Source organism: Scyliorhinus torazame, chromosome 1 (assembly GCF_047496885.1).
Source record: "Scyliorhinus torazame isolate Kashiwa2021f chromosome 1, sScyTor2.1, whole genome shotgun sequence".
NCBI classification, from domain to species: Eukaryota; Metazoa; Chordata; class Chondrichthyes; order Carcharhiniformes; family Scyliorhinidae; genus Scyliorhinus; species Scyliorhinus torazame.
The window spans coordinates 387,033,108-387,054,908 of NC_092707.1; the positions used below are offsets into that span (position 1 = coordinate 387,033,108).

General features: G+C 46.8%; 1 protein-coding gene across 6 annotated transcripts in view; it reads left to right on the forward strand.

Annotated features, from left to right (window-relative positions):
- The window catches only part of LOC140427209 (3-oxo-5-alpha-steroid 4-dehydrogenase 2-like), a 52,718-nt gene that overhangs the window by 7,555 nt on the left and 23,362 nt on the right, over positions 1-21,801 (forward strand). For 4 of the 6 annotated variants that reach the window (XM_072512829.1, XM_072512832.1, XM_072512822.1 and 1 more), the window contains exons 2-4: positions 11,223-11,386; positions 14,063-14,164; positions 14,994-15,144. In XM_072512829.1, coding sequence (XP_072368930.1) covers positions 11,223-11,386; positions 14,063-14,164; positions 14,994-15,144 — 417 coding nt within the window. The remainder of the gene's footprint in view (positions 1-11,222; positions 11,387-14,062; positions 14,165-14,993; positions 15,145-21,801) is intronic. The other 2 variants (XM_072512842.1, XM_072512835.1) reach the window with 1 other exon arrangement.

Below are 21,801 nucleotides of genomic sequence, written 5' to 3' on the forward strand. Positions count from 1 at the left end.
AAGTAAGGCAGTGGATGTTGTCGATATGGACTTCAGTAATGCCTTTGACAAGGTCCCTCATGGCAGACTGGTGCAAAAGGTGAAGTCACATGGGATCAGGGATGAGCTGGCAAGATGGATACAGAACTGGCTAGGTCATAGAAGGCAGAGAGTAGCAATGCAAGGGTGCTTTTCTGATTGGAGGACTGTGACTAGTGGTGTTCCGCAGGGATCAGTGCTGGGACCTTTGCAGTTCATAGTATATATTTGGAGGAAAATGTAACTGGTCTGATTAGCAAGTTTGCAGACGACCCAAAGATTGGTGGAATTGCGGATAGCGATGAGGACCGTCAGAGGATACAGCAGGATTTAGATAGTTTGGAGACTTGGACGGAGAGATGGCAGATGGAGTTTAATCCGGACAAATGTGAGGTAATGCATTTTGGAAGGTCTAATGCAGGTAGGGGATATACAGTGAATGGTAGAACCCTCAAGAGTATTGACCGGCAGAGAGATCTAGGTGTATAGGTCACTGAAAGGGGCAACACAGGTGGAGAAGGTAGTCAAGAAGGCATACAGCACGCTTGCCTTCATTGGCTGGGCCATTGAGTATAAGAATTGGCAAGTCATGTTGCAGCTGTATAGAACCTTAGTTAGGCCACACTTGGAGTATAGTGTTCAATTCTGGTCACCACACTACCAGAAGGATGTGGAGGCTTAATTTAGAGAGGGTGCAGAAGAGATTTACCAGGATGTTGCCTGGTATGGAGGGCATTAGCTATGAGGAGCGGTTGAATAAAGTCAGTTTGTTCTCACTGGAACGACGGAGGTTGAGGGGCAACCTGATAGAGGTCTGCAAAATTATGAGGGACATAGACAGAGTGGATAGTCAGAGGCTTTTCCCCAGGGTAGAGGGGTCAATTACTAGGGGGCATAGGTTTAAGGTGCGAGGGGCAAGGTACAAACGGTGAAGTCACACAGGATCAGGGGTGAGCTAGCAAGGTGGATACAGAACTGGCTAGGTCATAGAAGGCAGAGAGTAGCAATGGAAGGGTGCTTTTCTGATTGGAGGACTGTGACTAGTGGTGTTCCGCAGGGATCAGTGCTGGGACCTTTGCAGTTCATAGTATATATAAATGATTTGGAGGAAAATGTAACTGGTCTGATTAGTAAGTTTGCAGATGACCCAAAGGTTGGTGGAATTGCGGATAGCGATGAGGACTGTCAGAGGATACAGCAGGATTTAGATTGTTTGGAGACTTGGGCGGAGCGATGGCAGATGGAGTTTAATCCGGACAAATGTGAGGTAATGCATTTTGGAAGGTCTAATGTAGGTAGGGAATATACAGTGAATGGTAGAACCCTCAAGAGTATTGAAAGTCAGAGAGATCTAGGTGTACAGGTCCACAGGCAACACAGGTGGAGAAGGTAGACAAGAAGGCATACGGCATGCTTGCCTTCATTGGCCGGAGCATTGAGTATAAGAATTGGCAAGTCATGTTGCAGCTGTATAGAACCTTAGTTAGGCCACACTTGGGAGTATAGTGTTCAATTCTGGTCGCCACACTACCAGAAGGATGTGGAGGCTTTAGAGAGGGTGCAGAAGAGATTTACCAGGATGTTGCCTGGTATGGAGGGCATTAACTATGAGGATAGGTTGAATAAACTCAGTTTGTTCTCACTGGAACGACGGAGGTTGAGGGGGCGACCTGATAGACATCTACAAAATTATGAGGGGCATAGACAGAGTGCATAGTCAGAGGCTTTTTCCCAGTGTAGAGGGGTCAATTACTAGGGGGCATAGGTTTAAGGTGCGAGGGGCAAGGTTTAGACTTGGTTTCCCTGTCCTTTGACTCTAGTCTGGTCACAAGGACTGTGTATGGTTCTCCGCTGTGCCCGATCGAGATAGCTCAAGTGACAGTGCGCCGAGAATGGTTCCACTGAGCATCAAAGCGTGAACAAAGAGGAGGTTAACCAAGTGTATGGCTGAGAGATCTGTGGTAGGATCGTCGGGCACAGCGGAGAACCATACATAGTCCTTGTGACCAGACTAGAGTCAAAGGACCGGGAAACCAAGTCAGAGGTGGACTATCATCGCGGGGGAGACCATCCACAGGAGATCTATCTTGTTCAGAAGTTCTTGTGCTTCGGATGAAACCGATGGGGACACATGCAAGCATGTTGCCGCCTGAGCCAAAGCATGCCAATGCAAACAGAAAAACAGCAGCAGCTATACATAGCACCACTGAACACCATGGGGAAGAGCTCTGAAGAAGAGCATGTATCAGTTGAATGCAGTGCAGTTTAATAAGACTGCTCCGATTTTGAAATTGTCTCGAGGGTAAATGAAAAACCTTTTCAAATAGAAGTCGACATCGGGGCTTTAGTGACCGTAGTAGGGGAGCAGACATTCCAAAGTTTTCACACAGGAACACTAGTCTTTAAGCTTGAAAAATACTACAGCCAGGCTTTTCATGTACACCGGGGAAATTTTGAAGATCCTTGGAACCACCAACACACCAGTGACCTACAAATGTAAGGGGGCCAAATCTGCCTTTGGTTGTGGAAGGGCAAAGGCCCAGTCTGTTGGGAAGAGACTGGTTACAGAAGATTAGGCTCAATTGGATGGAAATTTTCAAAACATCCGATATCAAGATGTGCTTAAAGGTATGAAGACATCTTTCAATGTCAATCCGGATCTGACGCTCGTGTTCTTCAGAACAAAAGAGATTGGAAAAGCTGGGTATAATAAAGCCGGTTCAGTTTTCAGTAAGGGCACGTGTGCCCTTTCAAAAATTTGTGGGGACTATAAACTAACCCTAAATCAGGCTCCCCTGGTTGATTCCACGAATCGAGAACTTCTATGCTGAGCTGGCAGGTGCCATGGTTTGGCATCACTTCAGCCTGCACTATCTTACAGCATACAATAGAAAATCTCCTCCGGAGAATTTGCAAGGTCTACCTTGATGACGTGTTCGTCACCAGCACTATACCATAAGAACACATGGCCAGTCTCGAGGGAGGAAGTATTAAAGAAGTTTTATGATGCAGGGGTCTGACTAAAACTGAGTGTACTTTCCAGGCCTCCGAAGTGACATATCTGGGATCTCGTGATGCTGTGATAGGGTTGCATTCGCTGGAAGAAAAGGTCAAGGCCATTCAACATGCTCCTGCACCCAAAAATGTCAGCGTGCTCAAATCCTTTCTCGGTATGGTAAATTATTATGGAAGGTTCATTTCGAATTTAGCCACAACATTGGCACCATTGCACCAGCTTTTAAAGAAGAATCTGTGGAGGGAACCCCAAGAAGAAGCCTTCCAAGTTGTGAATCAAGAATTACAGTACTCAAACCACTTGGTGATGAATTTTGACCCAGTAAAACCAATCACACTTGCATGTGATGTCCCTTTAGAGGCCAGTTTTATCTTACAAAATGAGAGATGGTTCAGAGCGCATTATCGCCTTTGCCTCAAGGACTCTTTCAGAAGCAGAACAGAACTATGCCCAGATTGAGAAAGGAGGGCTTAGTGGTTATATATGGTGTGAAGAAGTTCCACCAGTATGTGTATGATTGGCGGTTGACATCGTGATTGACCACAAGCCACTGCTAGGCCATTAAGGGCAGACCGGCCCTACCGTCCATAGCCTTACGAGAGTATTATGTTGGGTTTTGCTGTTGATCTATAATTATGCTACCAGCCTGGCACGCAAATTGCCAATGCGGATGCATTAAGTCACCTGCCAATGCCTAAGAACATTCTGCCACCACCAGTACCCCAGGAGATCATACTGGCCTTGAACTTCCTAGACTGTCTGCGGGACGCATCTGAAACCCGACCCAAATAGACCTCATACTTGCAAAGATGAAAAGGATGATCCAGATTGGGTGGCACCACAAGAAATCTGAACAACTGAGATCCGACTTCACTCGTCAGGATGAGTTGACATGTGAGGATGGTGTGATTCTGTGGAGATCGCAAGTAGTTGTTCCACCTCCAGCCAGGAAACCCCTCCTTCAAGAACTGCATAGTACCCACCAAGGCAGACAAAAATGAAGATGCTAACACGCAGCTACGTCTGTTGGCCAGGCAGAGATAAAGCCATTGAAGAATTGGTGAAACAGTGCCACCCTTGCTGCTGTCTGCCATGCTTCATCCTTGGGAATGGTCAGGTCGCTGGTGGACATGGGTTCAAGTTAAATACGGGTGCTCTCTTATGCGCAAGCTGTTTTCAGTCCTAATGGATGCCCACTCTAGAAGTGGCTCTTGGTTCAAGAGATGGAAACCACTACCTTGGCGGCCACACAGGATGCGTTGGGCCGAGTGTTTGCCATTCATGGGCTTCCTGAATCAATAGTTTTGGACAATTTTACCCGTTTTACTGGCATCTGATAAACCACTAAGCCAGTGGATGGCTAATTTTTTTGTCCCGCTGAGCTGCTCATGGCCGTCGATCCAGAAAAATCAGCAGTCAGAGGAGAGATAGGCCATTCCGGGTGGGAGACACGGTTTTGGTCCATAATTTCATTTCGGATCCACCTTCATTAGCAGGAAAGGCTGTGGCCCAGTAGGCCCGGTGTCATACATGCTCAATGTCAACCAGATCATCAGGAAGCATGTTGTGGTACTGGAAACAGGCTGAGAAGATATAGGCCAGGATCAGAAATGTCCACGAGACCACAGCTGAATTGATACTGGCCATCTGCAAGAGTACTGCACTGAACGCATAAACTCATTATTTATTGCTATATGGACTTTGTGATTACCCACTCGCGTTTACACAAAAGAACAAGACCATGTTTGCACTGAGTGCTGAATTTGGTGCATTTGAGTGCGATAGTGAGAGTTTGGTGACCGAGGGAGTATAAGGCTTCATTTTTATCTAAAGTTTAGTCTTTCTTTTATTTAGTTAATTAACTTAAAAGTTGCTGTTTGGTTTAGAAGAAGGTGAATTTTCAATAAGCTTTAAACAGGCTTCTACTTGTAGGCACTTGCAGCTGGAGCTTGTTAATTAGTTAATTGGATTAGGCCAGTTTTCAGAGGCTAGATTCACAGTATAAAAGTGATCCCCTACAGTGCAGACTTTGTTTGCACGGAGTGCTGAATTTGGTGCATTTGAGTGCGATAGTGAGAGTTTGGTGACCGAGGGAGTGCTGAATTTGGTGCATTTGAGTGCGATAGTGAGAGTTTGGTGACCGAGGGAGTGCTGAATTTGGTGCATTTGAGTGCGATAGTGAGAGTTTGGTGACCGAGGGAGTGCTGAATTTGGTGCATTTGAGTGCGATAGTGAGAGTTTGGTGACCGAGGGAGTGCTGAATTTGGTGCATTTGAGTGCGATAGTGAGAGTTTGGTGACCGAGGGAGTTAGGTGAGGAGGGAGTAAGGTGCTCCTTTCATTTTGTTTCCGACATTTCCGCAAAGAGTGAGAAGAGAGCCAGGAGTTTACAGAAAGTGTAGCTGACTGGGAGCAGGGTCGGAGGGCGGAGATCTAGTTAGTCCACAGGGCAGCTATATTCTGTCAGGTAAGAGGGGATGGAGGCTAGGCCAGTTACATGCTCCTCCTGTAGGATGTGGGTGGTGAGGGATACCACCGGTGTCCCCGCTGACTATACCTGCGGGAAGTGCACCCAACTTCAGCTCCTCATAGACCGTGTTAGGGAACTGGAGCTGAAGCTGGATGAACTTCGGATCATCCGGGAGGCAGAGGGGGTGATTGAGAAGAGTTACAAGGAGGTAACCACACCCAAGGTACAGGACAAGAATAGCTGGGTTACAGTCAGGGGGAAAAAAACAAACAGGCAGAAAGTGCAGGGAACCCTCGTGGCCGTTCCCCTTCAAAACAAGTATACCGTTTTGGATGCTGTTGGGGGGGATAACCTACCGGGGGAAGGCCCTAGCGGCCAGGTCTCTGGCACTGAGTCTGGCTCTGGGGCTCAGAAGGGAAGGGGAGAGAATAGAAAAGCAATAGTTGTAGGAGATTCAATGGTTAGGGGAATAGATAGGAGATTCTGTGGTCGCGAGCGAGACTCCCGGAAGGTATGTTGCCTCCCGGGTGCCAGGGCCAGGGATGTCTCGGATCGTGTCTTCAGGATCCTTAAGGGGGAGGGTGAGCAGCCAGAAGTCGTGGTGCACATTGGTACCAACGACATAGGTAGGAAAAGGGGTGTGGAGGTAATAAACAAGTTTAGGGAGTTAGGCTGGAAGTTAAAAGCCAGGACAGACAGAGTTGTCATCTCTGGTTTGTTGCCGGTGCCACGTGATAGCGAGGCTAGGAATAGGGAGAGAGTGCAGTTGAACACGTGGCTGCAGGAATGGTGTAGGAGGGAGGGCTTCAGGTATTTGGATAATTGGAGCGCATTCTGGGACCTGTACAAGCAGGACGGGTTGCATCTGAACCAGAGGGGCACCAATATCCTGGGAGGGAGGTTTTCTAGTACTCTTCGGGAGGGTTTAAACTAATTTGGCAGGGGAATGGGAACCGGATTTGTAGTCCAGCAACTAAGGTAGCCGATATTCAGGACGCCAAAGCGTGTAATGAGGCAGTGGGGAAGGGAACACTGACAAAGGAGAGTACTTGCAGGCACGGAGATGGGTTGAAGTGTGTATACTTCAATGCAAGAGCATCAGGAATAAGGTGGGTGAACTTAAGGCATGGGACAAGTACTTGGGACTACGATGTGGTGGCCATCACGGAAACTTGGATAGAAGAGGGGCAGAAATGGTTGTTGGAGGTCCCTGGTTATAGATGTTTCAATAAGATTAGGGAGGGTGGTAAAAGAGGTGGGGGGTGGCATTATTAATTAGAGATAGTATAACAGCTGCAGAAAGGCAGTTCGAGGAGTATCACCCTATTGAGGTAGTATGGGTTGAAGTCAGAAATAGGAAAGGAGCAGTCACCTTGTTAGGAGTTTTCTATAGGCCCCCCAATAGTAGCAGAGATGTGGAGGAACAGATTGGGAAACAGATTTTGGAAAGGTGCAGAAGTCATAGGGTAGTAGTCATGGGCGACTTTAACTTCCCAAATATTGAGTGGAAACTCTTTAGATCAAATAGTTTGGATGGGGTGGTGTTTGTGCAGTGTGTCCAGGAAGCTTTTCTAACACAGTATGTAGATTGTCCGACCAGAGGAGGGGCAATATTGGATTTAGTACTGGGTAATGAACCAGGGCAAGTGATAGATTTGTTAGTGGGGGAGCATTTTGGAGATAGTGACCACAATTCTGTGACTTTCACTTTAGTAATGGAGAGGGATAGGTACGTGCAACAGGGCAAGGTTTACAATTGGGGGAAGGGTAAATACGATGTTGTCAGACAAGAATTGAAGTGCATAAGTTGGGAACATAGGCTGGCAGGGAAGGACACAAGTGAAATGTGGAACTTGTTCAAGGAACAGGTGCTACGTGTCCTTGATATGTATGTCCCTGTCAGGCAGGGAAGAGATGGTCGAGTGAGGGAACCATGGTTGACAAGAGAGGTTGAATGTCTTGTTAAGAGGAAAAAGGTGACTTATGTAAGGCTGAGGAAACAAGGTTCAGACAGGGCATTGGAGGGATACAAGATAGCCAGGAGGGAACTGAAGAAAGGGATTAGGAGAGCTAAGAGAGGGCATGAACAATCTTTGGCGGGTAAGATCAAGGAAAACCCCAAGGCCTTTTACACATATGTGAGGAATATGAGAATGACTAGAGCGAGGGTAGGTCCGATCAAGGACAGTAGCGGGAGATTGTGTATTGAGTCTGAAGAGATAGGAGAGGTCTTGAACGAGTACTTTTCTTCTGTATTTACAAATGAGAGGGGCGATATTGTTGGAGAGGACAGTGTGAAACAGATTGGTAAGCTCGAGGAAATACTTGTTAGGAAGGAAGATGTGTTGGGCATTTTGAAAAACTTGAGGATAGACAAGTCCCCCGGGCCTGACGGGATATATCCAAGGATTCTATGGGAAGCAAGAGATGAAATTGCAGAGCCGTTGGCAATGATCTTTTCGTCCTCACTGTCAACAGGGGTGGTACCAGGGGATTGGAGAGTGGCGAATGTCGTGCCCCTGTTCAAAAATGGGAATAGGGATAACCCTGGGAATTACAGGCCAGTTAGTCTTACTTCGGTGGTAGGCAAAGTAATGGAAAGGGTACTGAAGGATAGGATTTCTGAGCATCTGGAAAGACACTGCTTGATTAGGGATAGTCAGCACGGATTTGTGAGGGGTAGGTCTTGCCTTACAAATCTTATTGAATTCTTTGAGGAGGTGACCAAGCATGTGGATGAAGGTAAAGCAGTGGATGTAGTGTACATGGATTTTAGTAAGGCATTTGATAACGTTCCCCATGGTAGGCTTATGCAGAAAGTAAGGAGGCATGGGATAGTGGGAAATTTGGCCAGTTGGATAACGAACTGGCTAACCGATAGAAGTCAGAGAGTGGTGGTGGATGGCAAATATTCAGCCTGGATCCCAGTTACCAGTGGCGTACCGCAGGGATCAGTTCTGGGTCCTCTGCTGTTTGTGATTTTCATTAATGACTTGGATGAGGGAGTTGAAGGGTGGGTCAGTAAATTTGCAGACGATACAAAGATTGGTGGAGTTGTGGATAGTAAGGGCTGTTGTCGGCTGCAAAGAGACATAGATAGGATGCAGAGCTGGGCTGAGAAGTGGCAGATGGAGTTTAACCCTGAAAAGTGTGAGGTTGTCCATTTTGGAAGGACAAATATGAATGCGGAATACAGGGTTAACGGTAGAGTTCTTGGCAATGTGGAGGAGCAGAGAGATCTTGGGGTCTATGTTCATACATCTTTGAAAGTTGCCACTCAAGTGGATAGAGCTGTGAAGAAGGCCTATGGTGTGCTCGCGTTCATTAACAGAGGGATTGAATTTAAGAGCCGTGAGGTGATGATGCAGCTGTACAAAACTTTGGTAAGGCCACATTTGGAGTATTGTGTACAGTTTTGGTCGCCTCATTTTAGGAAGGATGTGGAAGCTTTGGAAAAGGTGCAAAGAAGATTTACCAGGATGTTGCCTGGAATGGAGAGTAGGTCTTACGAGGAAAGGTTGAGGGTGCTCGGCCTTTTCTCATTAGAATGGAGAAGGATGAGGGGCGACTTGATAGAGATTTATAAGATGATCAGGGGAATAGATGGAGTAGACAGTCAGAGACTTTTTCCCCGGGTGGAACAAACCATTACAAGGGGACATAAATTTAAGGTGAAAGGTGGAAGATATAGGAGGGATATCAGAGGTAGGTTCTTTACCCAGAGAGTAGTGTGGGCATGGAATGCACTGCCTGTGGAAGTAGTTGAGTCGGAAACATTAGGGACCTTCAAGCAGCTATTGGATAGGTACATGGATTACGGTAAAATGATATAGTGTAGATTTATTTGTTGTCAAGGGCAGCACGGTAGCATTGTGGATAGCACAATTGCTTCACAGCTCCAGGGTCCCAGGTTCGATTCCGGATTGGGTCACTGTCTGTGCGGAGTCTGCACGTCCTCCCCGTGTCTGCGTGGGTTTCCTCCGGGTGCTCCGGTTTCCTCCCACAGTCCAAAGATGTGCGGGTTAGGTGAATTGGCCAATGATAAATTGCCCTTAATGTCCAAATTGCCCTTGGTGTTGGGTGGATGTGTTGAGTTTGGGTAGGGTGCTCTTTCCAAGAGCCGGTGCAGACTCAAAGGGCCGAATGACCTCCTTCTGCACTGTAAATTCAATGATAATCTATGATTAATCTAGGACAAAGGTTCGGCACAACATCGTGGGCCGAAGGGCCTGTTCTGTGCTGTATTTTCTATGTTCTATGTTCATGCTATGAATATGTAATGAATTTCCAGTCACTGGTTATCAACTTTGCAACTGGATGAAGGACAGACAAAAGCCATCAGACTCCATAATGGGCTGTCAGCTGGTCAGACGAGGGTGTTTTAGAGGACAATGGGTCGTGATTGAATCACCCTCTAAACAGAGTATCCTGTTTTTCCCATTAACAAGCCCAATGGCCAGTTGTGGGCGTGTACCTATGACTCCATGCTCGCAGACCAGTATAAAGGAATGAACAAATCTGATAAGTGGGAGTCCCCCATGCATAACCATCGCAAGGAGGGACCCTGGGTTTCAAAGTCCAGAGAAGATATCCACATTGAGTGATTGTAGCCTGGCCAGCCTCCTTCACTAAGTGCGGGTAATACCTAGAGCTCAACAGTGAATCTGAGTCATATTTTGTTGAGTGAGAAAATTGTGAATAAAATTGCATTAAACTGTGAACCTGTTTTGTTCTTTGTTTATCTCGAAAATAAGGGCATCTGGATAAAACGTTTGATTAATACACTAGTCGAAATATCTGAAATTTTACAGATACAACCACTTGCGAAGTTGAGGGGTGGCAACCCAGCTTCGAATTGAGGCCGGTGCAGCCAGCTTGCCTGTCGTTGAGGTGGTGCCTCCTGAGGTGACACCAACTGTTGACAATTCGATTGCCCAGAAGGGTCCTGAACTTGTGGCAGGACTACGGAGGTCCTGGAGGTCTCTGGCCCAATTCACTTATTGAAGGGCTCTCTTTCCTCTGTTAATTCATATCACATTTGTAACTTCAGTACATAGTTTTTTTGGGTAGCTGTAGTAAGGGATTTGTGGGGGAGAGGGATGTGGCAGTGTGCCCCTTTTTAAGGGGGGGTGGGATCCATGGACCACATGACCTGCTCGGAGACAAAGTGCAGCCAGTAGGGAGTTTGCGTGGGGCTCTGGGAGTGTGTTGTGTGCCTGTTACTTTGCTGCCTTTGCCCTTTGTTAACTACTGGAAGCCCCCAGTGTTAACTTCTGGGTGCCCCCATACTGGGTGCCCCCAGTGTATGTCTTGAGCCATCACAGCCAGGTTAATCAAAATTGCCTTTTAATTTTCTCACTTCTTCAATTTGATATGAAATGAAATGAAAATCGCTTATTGTCACAAGTAGGCTTCAAATGAAGTTACTGTGAAAAGCCCTAATCGCCACATTCCGGTGCCTGTTCGGGGAGGCTGGTACGGGAATTGAACCCGTGCTGCTGGCCTGCCATGGTCTGCTTTAAAAGCCAGCTCTTTAGCCCTGTGCTAAACAGCCCCAATTTTGAGAAACCTGCCTGTGATGGCTCAAGGCATACACTGGGGGCTTCCAGTGGTTGTCAAAGGTGATAAATGAAAATATTTCTTCAAAATCTAAAATATTGATGAATGTAAAATAAAGTCATCAAAGTGTCAAAAACTAACTTTCAATTCTATTTTTTAGGACATTGATTTATGGATGTTTCACCAGAGGAAGTGCTGTTGAAATCTCCTTTGTGTTGAAAGGTTTTATATTTTGCACCTGGAATGGGTACCTTCAAGGACACAACCTGATCTACTGTACTAAGTATGACGAAAGCTGGATCACTGACTTCAGATTTTTGTTTGGTAAGTTACCATGATAATGGATGATGCATGAAGCTTTTCTTACAGCCTGTCTATAATTTTAATTCCCATCACTTCTTTTTTTGTTACACTGTACTCACAACACACTTCACATTTTTTCTTTTTTTGTTGCTAAATTTATTTAAACTAAAGCAGAATACTGCAGAATCTGGAAATACACCGGGTTTGGCAGCATTAGTGGAGAGCATTAAAAAGAGTGATTGGAATGGATTTTTCATCTCCGAATGGAGGTGCAGATTGGATCATGAAATGCTGAACTTGGGAATTTTTTGCTGGAAAAACAATTTTCCTCTGCCTTCCCAATATCACCCAATTTTTGTGTGGCCTTATTACAGACAGGGAAGGCCTTGGGCATAAAACAAACACACCTCTTCTGAGGTCATTATGAGGACCACAGGAACATTTGTATTTCCTCATGCATTTATTTTCGGGTGTTGGTGTGCATTCTGTAAGCTAAAAAAAAACACATCTTTGAAGAGTTTGTGACCGCTGGGGCATGCAGAGGACTCATCAACTTTCTAAAAGGTAAGTTTAAAATGTTCTCACATCTTCAAATGCCACCATTAGATGCAGTGTTGTATATGTGTTTTAAAGCAGTGATTCATCATTGGGCTCTGTCATGCAAAGGTAAGTTGACCATCATTGTATTGATTATCATTGTATAAGTGTTGACATGAATACAGTACTTTTTCCATTAGAGAAAGTGTCATAATGCATTCAAAATGTAGAAATAAATGTTTGTAAATCCCCCTTGTCATGTTTGACACTGGGATTTAAATGTACAGATAACCCTGACTGTTGGATGGGGACATTACCCTGCCTTTGAATGGTTAAAAAAATCCAGCCACCTGCTCCCATTCAATTGATCTATTGGCTTCCCTCGATTTCTTAAAAGAGGGTTTCTGAGTAAGCAAACTAAATAGAAGATGTGTTTCTCAATTTGGGCACCAAGAAAAATAATTGCAAATATTTGCTGACTCTTTAGCTAGTTGCCCGTAAGGCAAATGCTATTAGAGTAAATATGTTCACTTTGAATGTTTGGGTTCAGTAAATTGGCAGTCTATCAGGGGCTAACAGATCATTTTGGCAGATTAATTAGCGCAATGCTTTTCATCAACTGTCTACTTGTTCGGATCAAATATGTTATTGGAATAATCGTGATTTGTCTCCAACAATGCTTACTTATATTAAGGAAGAGGGCCACTGTTTTTACTGAATGTTTTAGGACAGTATTTTTTTTAGCGTCCCATTCCTTCACTCTGGAGACCATAGCAGAGGAAAGGATCAAGGTGCTTAATAACGTCATTCACATTTTTATTATTCACCCAGACTCAACCAATTAATTGGTATTCGGAAATCATAGAACATTGTATTTCTAATTATGTGGGAAAGTCTAGTCATCAGTTAGTTCTAAAAAGGAAAAGTGGGGATTTGATCATTAGAAACCAGTCAGCATCATTTGTCATTAACCATATAAACAAAATGGCTACTCCACAGTAGCGCAGGGACCTGTACAAGCTCAGAAAAGAGCCTGGTGCCATCTGACATAAGTACCTGTGTGTAATTGTGCCATTTATCCTGAAGCATTATAGGAGAACAGGGATACCTTCATAATAAGATCTCCCATTGTTATTGTATCAACCATGGTATCCAATTTTGACATTAGTACTGTTTTTAAATCACACGAACACAGAAAAACAAATGGTGTTAAATGAGATCTTTTTTGGAACCCGGGTAATATACTGATTTCAATTTCATTGTAGGAAAACTCCACCTGAGGTTATGGTTAGCATTTAGAAAATGATTATCTGGACTGGACATGGATAATTTTAGACTGTCGATTGATGTACGGAAAAAAATGCCCATAGCAATTCTTGATACTTATTGTTCGAGATGTTCTGCAATACAAATAGTTGCTTGTCTGCCTCCAGCTGCAACATTTTAGAAGTGTTGAAATGAGTTTCAGTTATGATGGGCACCATGTGATCTAATTCTATCTTGACTGGCTTAAGAAGGCAATCATTGTTGTAAATGGTAAATTTACAATGCCAGGGACCTGGGTTCAATTCTGGCCTTGGATGACTGCCTGTGTGTAGTTTGCACGTTTTCCCCGTGTCAGCGTGGATTTCCTCCGGGTGTTCCAGTCTCCTCCCACAGTCCGGTTTCCTCCCACAGTCCAAAGATGAACAAGTTAAGTGGATTGGCCATGCTAAATTGCCCCTTAGTGTCCAAAGGTTAGCTGGGGTTACGGGGATAGGGTGGAGGAGTGGGCTTAGGTAGGATACTCTTTCATGGGATCGGTGTAGACTCGATGGGCCTTTTGGTCTCCTTCTGCACTGTAGGAACTATGGTTCGATTCTAAATCTTCAATCCAATCCTTGCATGAATGTGGGGTAAAAATGGAAAGAGAGTTCAAGATTCATCTAACCCTGTTGGATAAATCTTGGAACATCATCTTGAGAAATATGGATGAGTGAAGGCACGTGGCACGGGACGCAGGTTGAAAAGAGTACAAGAGAAGACTAGATAAATTTGATGATGCCATGCTTAGTCTTAAAAATCTATAGACTTTAGAAGTGAAGGCTGAAATAGCACTGAAGTGGTAAATGTTGTTTTTCTGTTATGTTCAAAGAAATTAAGGATTTTTCTATATTCTAGGGCTGGTGCTATTCTGCCTTGGAATGACCTTCAATATCCACAGTGATCATTTGTTGAGAAAGTTGAGAAAACCTGGAGAGGTAACTTACAAAATTCCTACAGGTAATTTTCTTTCCCCGTCGAGTCTTGCATTTAGCAGTCATCAACTACGTCTCTTTTCAACTCCTATTTATATAGTAACTTAATGTCTTGTCATTTAATAGACTGTACTTTATTTTGAGTCACTATAATATGCAAGTATCAGGAAAAGCACAGTAAATGTTCTTACATTTTATCTTTTTTTTTGCATTTATGTTGTTCTGTATAAGAGATTTATTATCTAGAACATGTATCATTTAATTAATGTAAATGCTCTATTATCTTGGAGGTTAAATGAAACAACATTAATCATAAATAATAATAAAAGCAAAATACTGCAGATGCTGGAAATCAGAAATAAAAGCAGAAAATGCTGGAAGTGCTTAGCAGGTCTGGCAGCATCTGTGGAGAGAAAAAATAGATATGACTTCTTCAGAGCTCATATGATCGTGCTGGTTCATGCGATGGATAAGTTTTTGTGTTCTAAAATCTTCCGTTCTAAAACCTATACTGATTTTGCAGTAGCTGTATCTCTGGGTTCACTTTGAAGCAGGACAATTTGTTGTACCAACCTCCTTTCCAGATCAGCCTATTTAAAGTACCTACTTGCACAAGCTGTATATAGTGCATGCACAAAAATGAAAGCTAGCACACCAGAGAAATGAAAGCAAACTTAGTTTGTTGTGCAAAATTAGGCATCTGACTCTTGAAACTCTAATGACCTGAATTAGTGTGCACTATTAGGCATGCATTAATATTCAGTGACAGTAGAAATTACATAGGAAGTTGTATTTCCTGTTTCTGCAGACACACATTATAACCACCCTGACAATTCTGTTTTCTTTTTGTTTAGGAGGATTATTTGAATATGTCTCTGCACCAAACTACTTTGCTGAGATTGTGGAGTGGTTTGGTTATTCCATAGCTACTTGGACCTTCCCAGCCTTTGCTTTTGCCATTTTCTCAGCTGTTTGCTTAGGAACGCGTGCTTTGCATCATCACAGGTAATAATGAGAAATAAAGAACAACTTTTTATTCTTGTTACTTTACATTAGGCTATGTTCATGAATGATCCCATGTTCATTCATGGGATCTGGGCGTCATTGGTTGGGCCAGCATTTATTGCCCTTCCCTGTGAATGGTATGGCTTGCCAGGCCATTTCAGAGGACATTTAAGAATCAACCACATTGCTGTGGATCTGGTGTCACATGTAGGCCAGACCACGTAAGGATGGTAAAGTCTTCCTTTCCTAAAGGGCATTAGTGAACCAGATTGTTTTGGACTTTTTTAAAATAAATTTAGAATAAACAATTTTTTGTTTCCAATTAAGGGGCAATTTAGCGTGGGCAATTTAGCGTGGCCAATCCACCTAGCCTACACATCTTTTTGGGTTGTGGGGTGAGACCCACGCAGACATGGAGAGAATTTACAAACTCCACACAGACCGTGACCAGCGGCTGGGATCGAACCTGGGACCTCAGCACCGTGAGGCAGCAGTGCTAACCACCGCCACCGTACTGCCCCAGATTGTTTTTTTACAACAATTGTTTCACTAGGCTTTTAATTCCAGATTTTTATTGAATTCAAATTTTACCATCAATCATGGTGAGATTCGAACCCGAGTCCCCAGAGCATTAACTTGGGTCTCCGGGTTACTAATCCAGTGACAAGACCATTAGATCCTCTTGATCATAAACTAAAGATTCAGGGCGCGATTTAATGGGTGCATACGCTTCAGCGAGAGCACGACGGGGCCGTTAAATCATGGGACAGGCCAAAAACAAAAACTTCGCCAGGCGCTGATCTGTTTGTGACTGAACTGGCCCACTCTCATCGGTAAAATCATGATCCTGCCGTAGCGCAGCGAGAAACCAATAATCACCACTTCAGGTCAATCTCCATGCAATTAACAGGAGTGACTCCCTATCTAAGGGCCTCCTGTAATCTAACCACCTCCTCAGCAAGTGGTCACGTAAGTGCCGATTAGTACTCCTTTTAAAAGGTGAAGCTGGTAGAGGGGCTGCTGCAGGGACTCGAGGAGATGAGTAGCCAAATTCGCTCACAGGCAAAGAGGCCGGGGCACTGGATTGCTCCTCCCGTTCTCGGAGGGGTGGGAGAGTCCCCGAGGGGTCAGCTTCGGTCGAGGTGGACCGCCACTGGGGGGGGGGGGGGGGGGTAAGCCACCCATGGCCTCGGCTGGTGAGGGGCGGGGGGTCTCAGTGCCCACGGGTCCACCATGCCACCCCTGGACCACGTGGTCCCATTCCGGGGACCAGCCCAGCTCCAACCAGCCTACCCCACAAACCACCCATAACTCCCATTGATCATGGAAGCCTCTGGCCGCGAGGCTGTAGAATATGGGCAGCACGGTAGCACAGTGGTTAGCACTGTTGCTTCACACCACCAGGGATCTGGGTTTGATTCCCAGCTTCGGTCACTGTGCGGAGTCTGCACTTTCTCCCCGTGTCTGTGTGGGTTTCCTTCGGGTGCTCCGGTTTCCTCCCACAAGTTCCGAAAGACGTGCCTGTTAGGTGAATTGGACATTCTGAATTCTACCTCAGGTGCTGGAGTGTGGAGACTAGGGGCTTTGCACAGTAAACTTAATTGCAGTGTTAACGGAAGCCTACTTGTGACACTATTAAAGATTATTATTATTGGTAATCTTAGTTAAGTGAGCACTTCACGCATCCTTAGTGGATTCCTGTGGGTAGGCATGTCAAGTAGCATGTTGAGATTATTACCTCGCATTGCAATCAGCCCGTGATGAGTAGACACTGTGCCTGGACACTGCGGGAAGCAACACGATGGATGCAGCAGCCGGTGGCTAAGCCCCAGAACCGGGGACGTTTCTGCAGCCAGAGGGTGGGTGAGTGTACTGGGGAGGGGACCAACACCCGGTCCAGGTAACATTACGTGTGGGTGTCTGGGGTACAGGAAGTGGGATCCGATGACTAGGGCCCCCGCTGTGGCTGGGGCTGCATGGGAGGGTGTGTTAGATGGCAGGGGGTGTTGGAGGAGCAATGAGGGATATAGAGGGTCCCGGGGTGGAAGACACCGCTAGTTGGCAGTCTCTCGCACTCTTCAAATTCCTTACAGATATTCATGGTATGGATGATATTTTGGACCCCACAGAACTTGGCCAAGTGGAGCTGCTGGTGGCAGCAGCAGTGTCGACAGAGGCTCGAGGTGGTAGCCCATGTGGAGGACCCAGTCCCACACCCTGAGGACCCAGCCGACCATCAGGCCAGCGAGGGACCCACGACGTCCCAAGGTGTATAGGCATCGCTGGTCTTTCAAACAGATGATGGACAGCGTGTGCCGCGGGAGGCTCCGCCTCAACAAGGGGAGGGTGTGGCACCAGTGCAAGGTCGTCACGGTCTTGGCACCACATGGAGAAGGAGGAGGGAGATACCCGTTCCCAGTAGCCGACAATGCCACCACAGCCCTGGACGTCTATGCTCGAACGGGGACTTGTGTGGCATCTCACAAGTTGCAGCCCACCAGTTCATCCGTGAAGTCATGAATGCCCAGTTTGCCAGGGCAGAAAACTATATAAACTCTGACATGGACCAGGCCCTACAAAATGCATTGCAGTACACCCCCCAGAGGGTTGCCCGCTTCGTGGTGGTCTGCCGTGTCCTCCACAACCAGGCATTGCAGCGGGGTAACGTGCTGGAGGTGGAAGGGGAGGAGTATGTGGCCACCTTCGAGGAGGTGCTGGACCAGGAGGGGCTGAAGGACGAGCCCAGAGAGGGCCTACCAAAGGCGGAGAACAGGCGGGAGCGGCAAGGGTCCGGCAAGCCCAGTGCCCGGTGGGTCAGGGAGGCCCTCAACCTCACCCGCTTCGCCCAGGACGTGGCCTCGTCCGTCGATCCCCACTCTCCCCACCCCTCGTTCCTTCCCTCCCGGGGGTGGGGGGGCTGGAGTCCAGGAACTCCATGTCTTGGGAGATGGGGCACAGGATTGGTGCTCGGCCCGCATAGCGGAAGAAAGTGCCAAAGGCGTCACATTGGTCGAGGTCAACAAATTTTAATCAGTTACAGAAGTGTCCCCAATTGTCCAACTCTCCCGAGGGTGCCGCCTCACTCACCCTCCCCAGTGCCCTCTCAGTAATGTTCAACGTGCTTAGCCTTGCGTGCTCTACCGCTACGCCTAGGTGTGCCCTCGGGATGCACATCAGAAGTGAAGGCAGCCTGCTGCTTACTGCACCCCGTGGCCTTCGATGCCCTTGGGGTCCTCTGGGGTACCAGCTCCGGCGCATTTGCCCGTGCCACATGCCCCACTGTGCTGCACTGTACTATGTGCTGAGTTTGAGATACTCGGTTGTCAAGGCGGTGGAACTCTGGGGAGCTGGTAGCAGCCATCGTCACTCCATAGGATGGCTCTGGGATGGCATCCTCCTGGTCGGTGCCCATAGTGCCTGGGGGTTCACCTTGGGATGGAGGGGCATCTGGCTCTGCCAGCCCTTGCTGTTCTCCGATGTCTACAGGATGGTGTTGACTGCCTCAGCGATGCTCCCAGTACATGCTCTGCAGCGCCTTGGCAGTGCCCACCTGAGACTGGGACATGCCCCGCAGCGCCTCATCAAGGTCCACCTGGTAGGAAGACCTCCCCCAGTAACCAGACACTCAGCCATGGCCATCAGTGACTGAGCCACACCTTGGACACCTGCATTCGTGTTGCCCTTGTTGCAGGCTCTCCACTGTGGTCACCACCCTAGCTGTGTTGGCCTCGGTTCCACGCTTTGCCATCACCATCTCCTGTGCCCATAGCCTCTGGGACTCTCCAATTGGCTATGGACCTGCTGAAGTGTTGTTGCCATCATCCTCAGAATCTCACGGCCGAACCCTACTGTCTGTCTCCGCTCCAGGTAAACCTCTTTCAGAGGCTCAGCATCTGACTGGGACCCAGCTATGGCGGGGGGGGGGGGGGGTGCGGGGGGGGGGGGGGGGGGGGGGGGGGTGTGCGGGGGGGGGGGGGTGCGGCGGCGGGGGGACCACTCCAGATATGCTGGCGCTGTTGGCTGCAGGTCCTGCCAGAAAATGAACATGTGGTCAGTGGGAGGGATGGGTCAGTCTGTGTTGCATTAATAACTCCTCTTTCACAGTTCATCTGGGTGGGGGCCAGAGGATCACCTTGCGCCGACCTCTACAGCAGTCACTGACCTGTGCTCAGCCTCCCGCGCAACCTCCAGGACCAGTTTATCATAGGGCGTGAGGACTCTGATGTCCGGCACCCCACCGCCATCTGGACCCTCTCCCGTTGGTTGTGAGCCAACTTTTACTGTGGGGACATAGAGTGGGCATCATTAGCTGCACGTGTGGTTCATCACAGGGTTGGAGGACCTCGGGTGGGGGAGATGAGCATATGTGGGGGGGGGGGGGAGGGAATGGGGCAGCACTGCTGGACATGGATGGGCCGGGGCAGGGAAGAGTGCTGGGCGGGGGCGGTGGCAGGCACATTCTCTTGGTGAGGGGCTCTGATGCCAACTTGTCCAAATGGCCCGGTGAAGGTCATTGATCTTCTTGGGGCACTGGATGCCGGTCCTCCAGGTCACACACCCCAAGCTGACACTCGGGGAAACAGGGCATCCCAGCTGGCCTCAACCACTTTGCGTCGTCTGCCCAGGTCTGCATCCCTGAATAATGGGGCTGATCGCCTTGGCGGCATGGCTGCGAGCTGTGTGGGGTTGACTGTGCAGGATCAGTTTAAGTGCTGCTCTCCCTTGTTAGCAGGGAGCTCGCGAGCGTGGTCCCGGCGAATCAGCCGACGGGAACATCATTTGCAGTGTGAAGCCCATGGGGCCTCGAAGTGGAAGCTTGAGATATATATATTTATTTAAATATATAATGATTCATCCCAACCATGTATGTTTTACAAAGTGATTTTTAGCATAAAATGAAATTTAATGGAATTTTGTGATGATTTCTGGAAATTCTGTGGGGAGTAGATAATTTGAGACATGGGCTGGATTCTCCAGTCTCCCAGCCACATGTTGCTTGGTGGCACGCCGTTCGCTCCCAATGAAGCCACCCCAGGTCGCTGGAAAACCTGCAGAAGGATGCGCTGCCAGCGGGAACAGAGACTCCCAACAGACGGAGAATTCTGGCCATTGTGTTAAGACTTGGGGAAGTAGGTCAGGGGATCTGAATGGCAAATGATTATGTAATTAATGGAAGGAGCCGGGTCTGTGACAGGCAGTTTTGCTAGCAGTTTTAAGTTGATTGGTCTGATACAGACAGCAGGATCTGCAGGCTATTTCCTGAAATTATCTCTCTCTCTCTCTTCAAGTGGTCTTTCCAAGAAATCTATATATGCAAGTAACCCTGTGTTTGCTAACTTTATTTCTAAGTGGTTTTAGATCAATGATGAGCTTTGCTTATTGGAGATAGAGAAGGTATAAGTTAATAGTAAAAAGTGTTTCCTTTTATTTTTTTAATTGTTTAACTGTTAATTGAAAAATTATTTTCTGTGTTGTTAATGTGTTTAATCCTGTGTTAAAAATAACATTTGTTTTAATATAGGATACCTATTGGTCAGTGGAATCACTCCTGGAGCGAAATATCATTTCCTTAGAGTTTTAAAAATAAAAACATGCTTGGAATTCTTGTCCAGCATGCTAACAAATGTTGGGGTCTGGTCCGGGATCTTAACACCTTACACACCTCCATGTGCTCCATCCTAACACCTTACACACCTCCATGCGCTCCATCCTATGTTCAAATTCATGCTTTGAAATAAAACCATAACACGTAGGAGCAGAATTAGGCCACTTGGCTGACATTTTCTCATCCCCGTTCTCCTGCCTTCTCCCCATAACCCGATCCCCTTATTAATCAAGAACCTATCTATCTCTGTCTTAAAGATACTCAGTGATTTGGCCTGCTCAGCCTTCTGCGGCAAAAAGGTTCACAAATTCACCACCCTCTGGCTGAAGAAATTCCTCCTCATCTCTGTTTTAAAGGATTGTCCCTTTAGTCTGAGATTGTGTCCTCTGCTTCTAGTTTTTCCTACAAGTGGAAATAGCCTCTCCACGTCCTTCCTCTATCCAGGCCTAGCAGTACCCTGTAAGTTTCCGTAAGATCGCCCCCTCATCCTTCTAAACTCCAACGAGTACAGACGCAGAGTCCTGAACTGCTTCTCTTTTTAAAAAATAATAATTTTTATTAAAGGTTTTCATAAAATATCAATAACAAAATGAGAAAGAAAAAAGAACCCAACAGGGTTAAGTACAAAACACAATCTAAAAAAGCAACCCCCCAAACCCCTTCTCCCCCCCCCCCCCCCCCCCCCCCGTACCTAAATAATAAATTAACATTAACACCCCGACTTGAGACAACAGGTGTATACACCCCCTCAGTCCCTTCCAGTGTAAATAACATAAACAAAAATAAAGTAAACCCCACCCCCTGAGCTGCTGCTGCCATTGACCAATGTCTATCGTTCTGCCAGAAAGTCTAAGAACGGTTGCCACCGCCTAAAGAACCCTTGTACCGACCCTCTCAAGGCAAATTTCACCCTCTCCAATTTAATGTCAACTGCTTCTCATGCGACAAGCTCCTTCATTCCTGGGATCATTCTTGTGAACCTCCTCTGGACCCTTTCCAAGGCCACCACATCCTTCCTTAGATACTGGGCCCAAGACTGCTCACAACGTTTC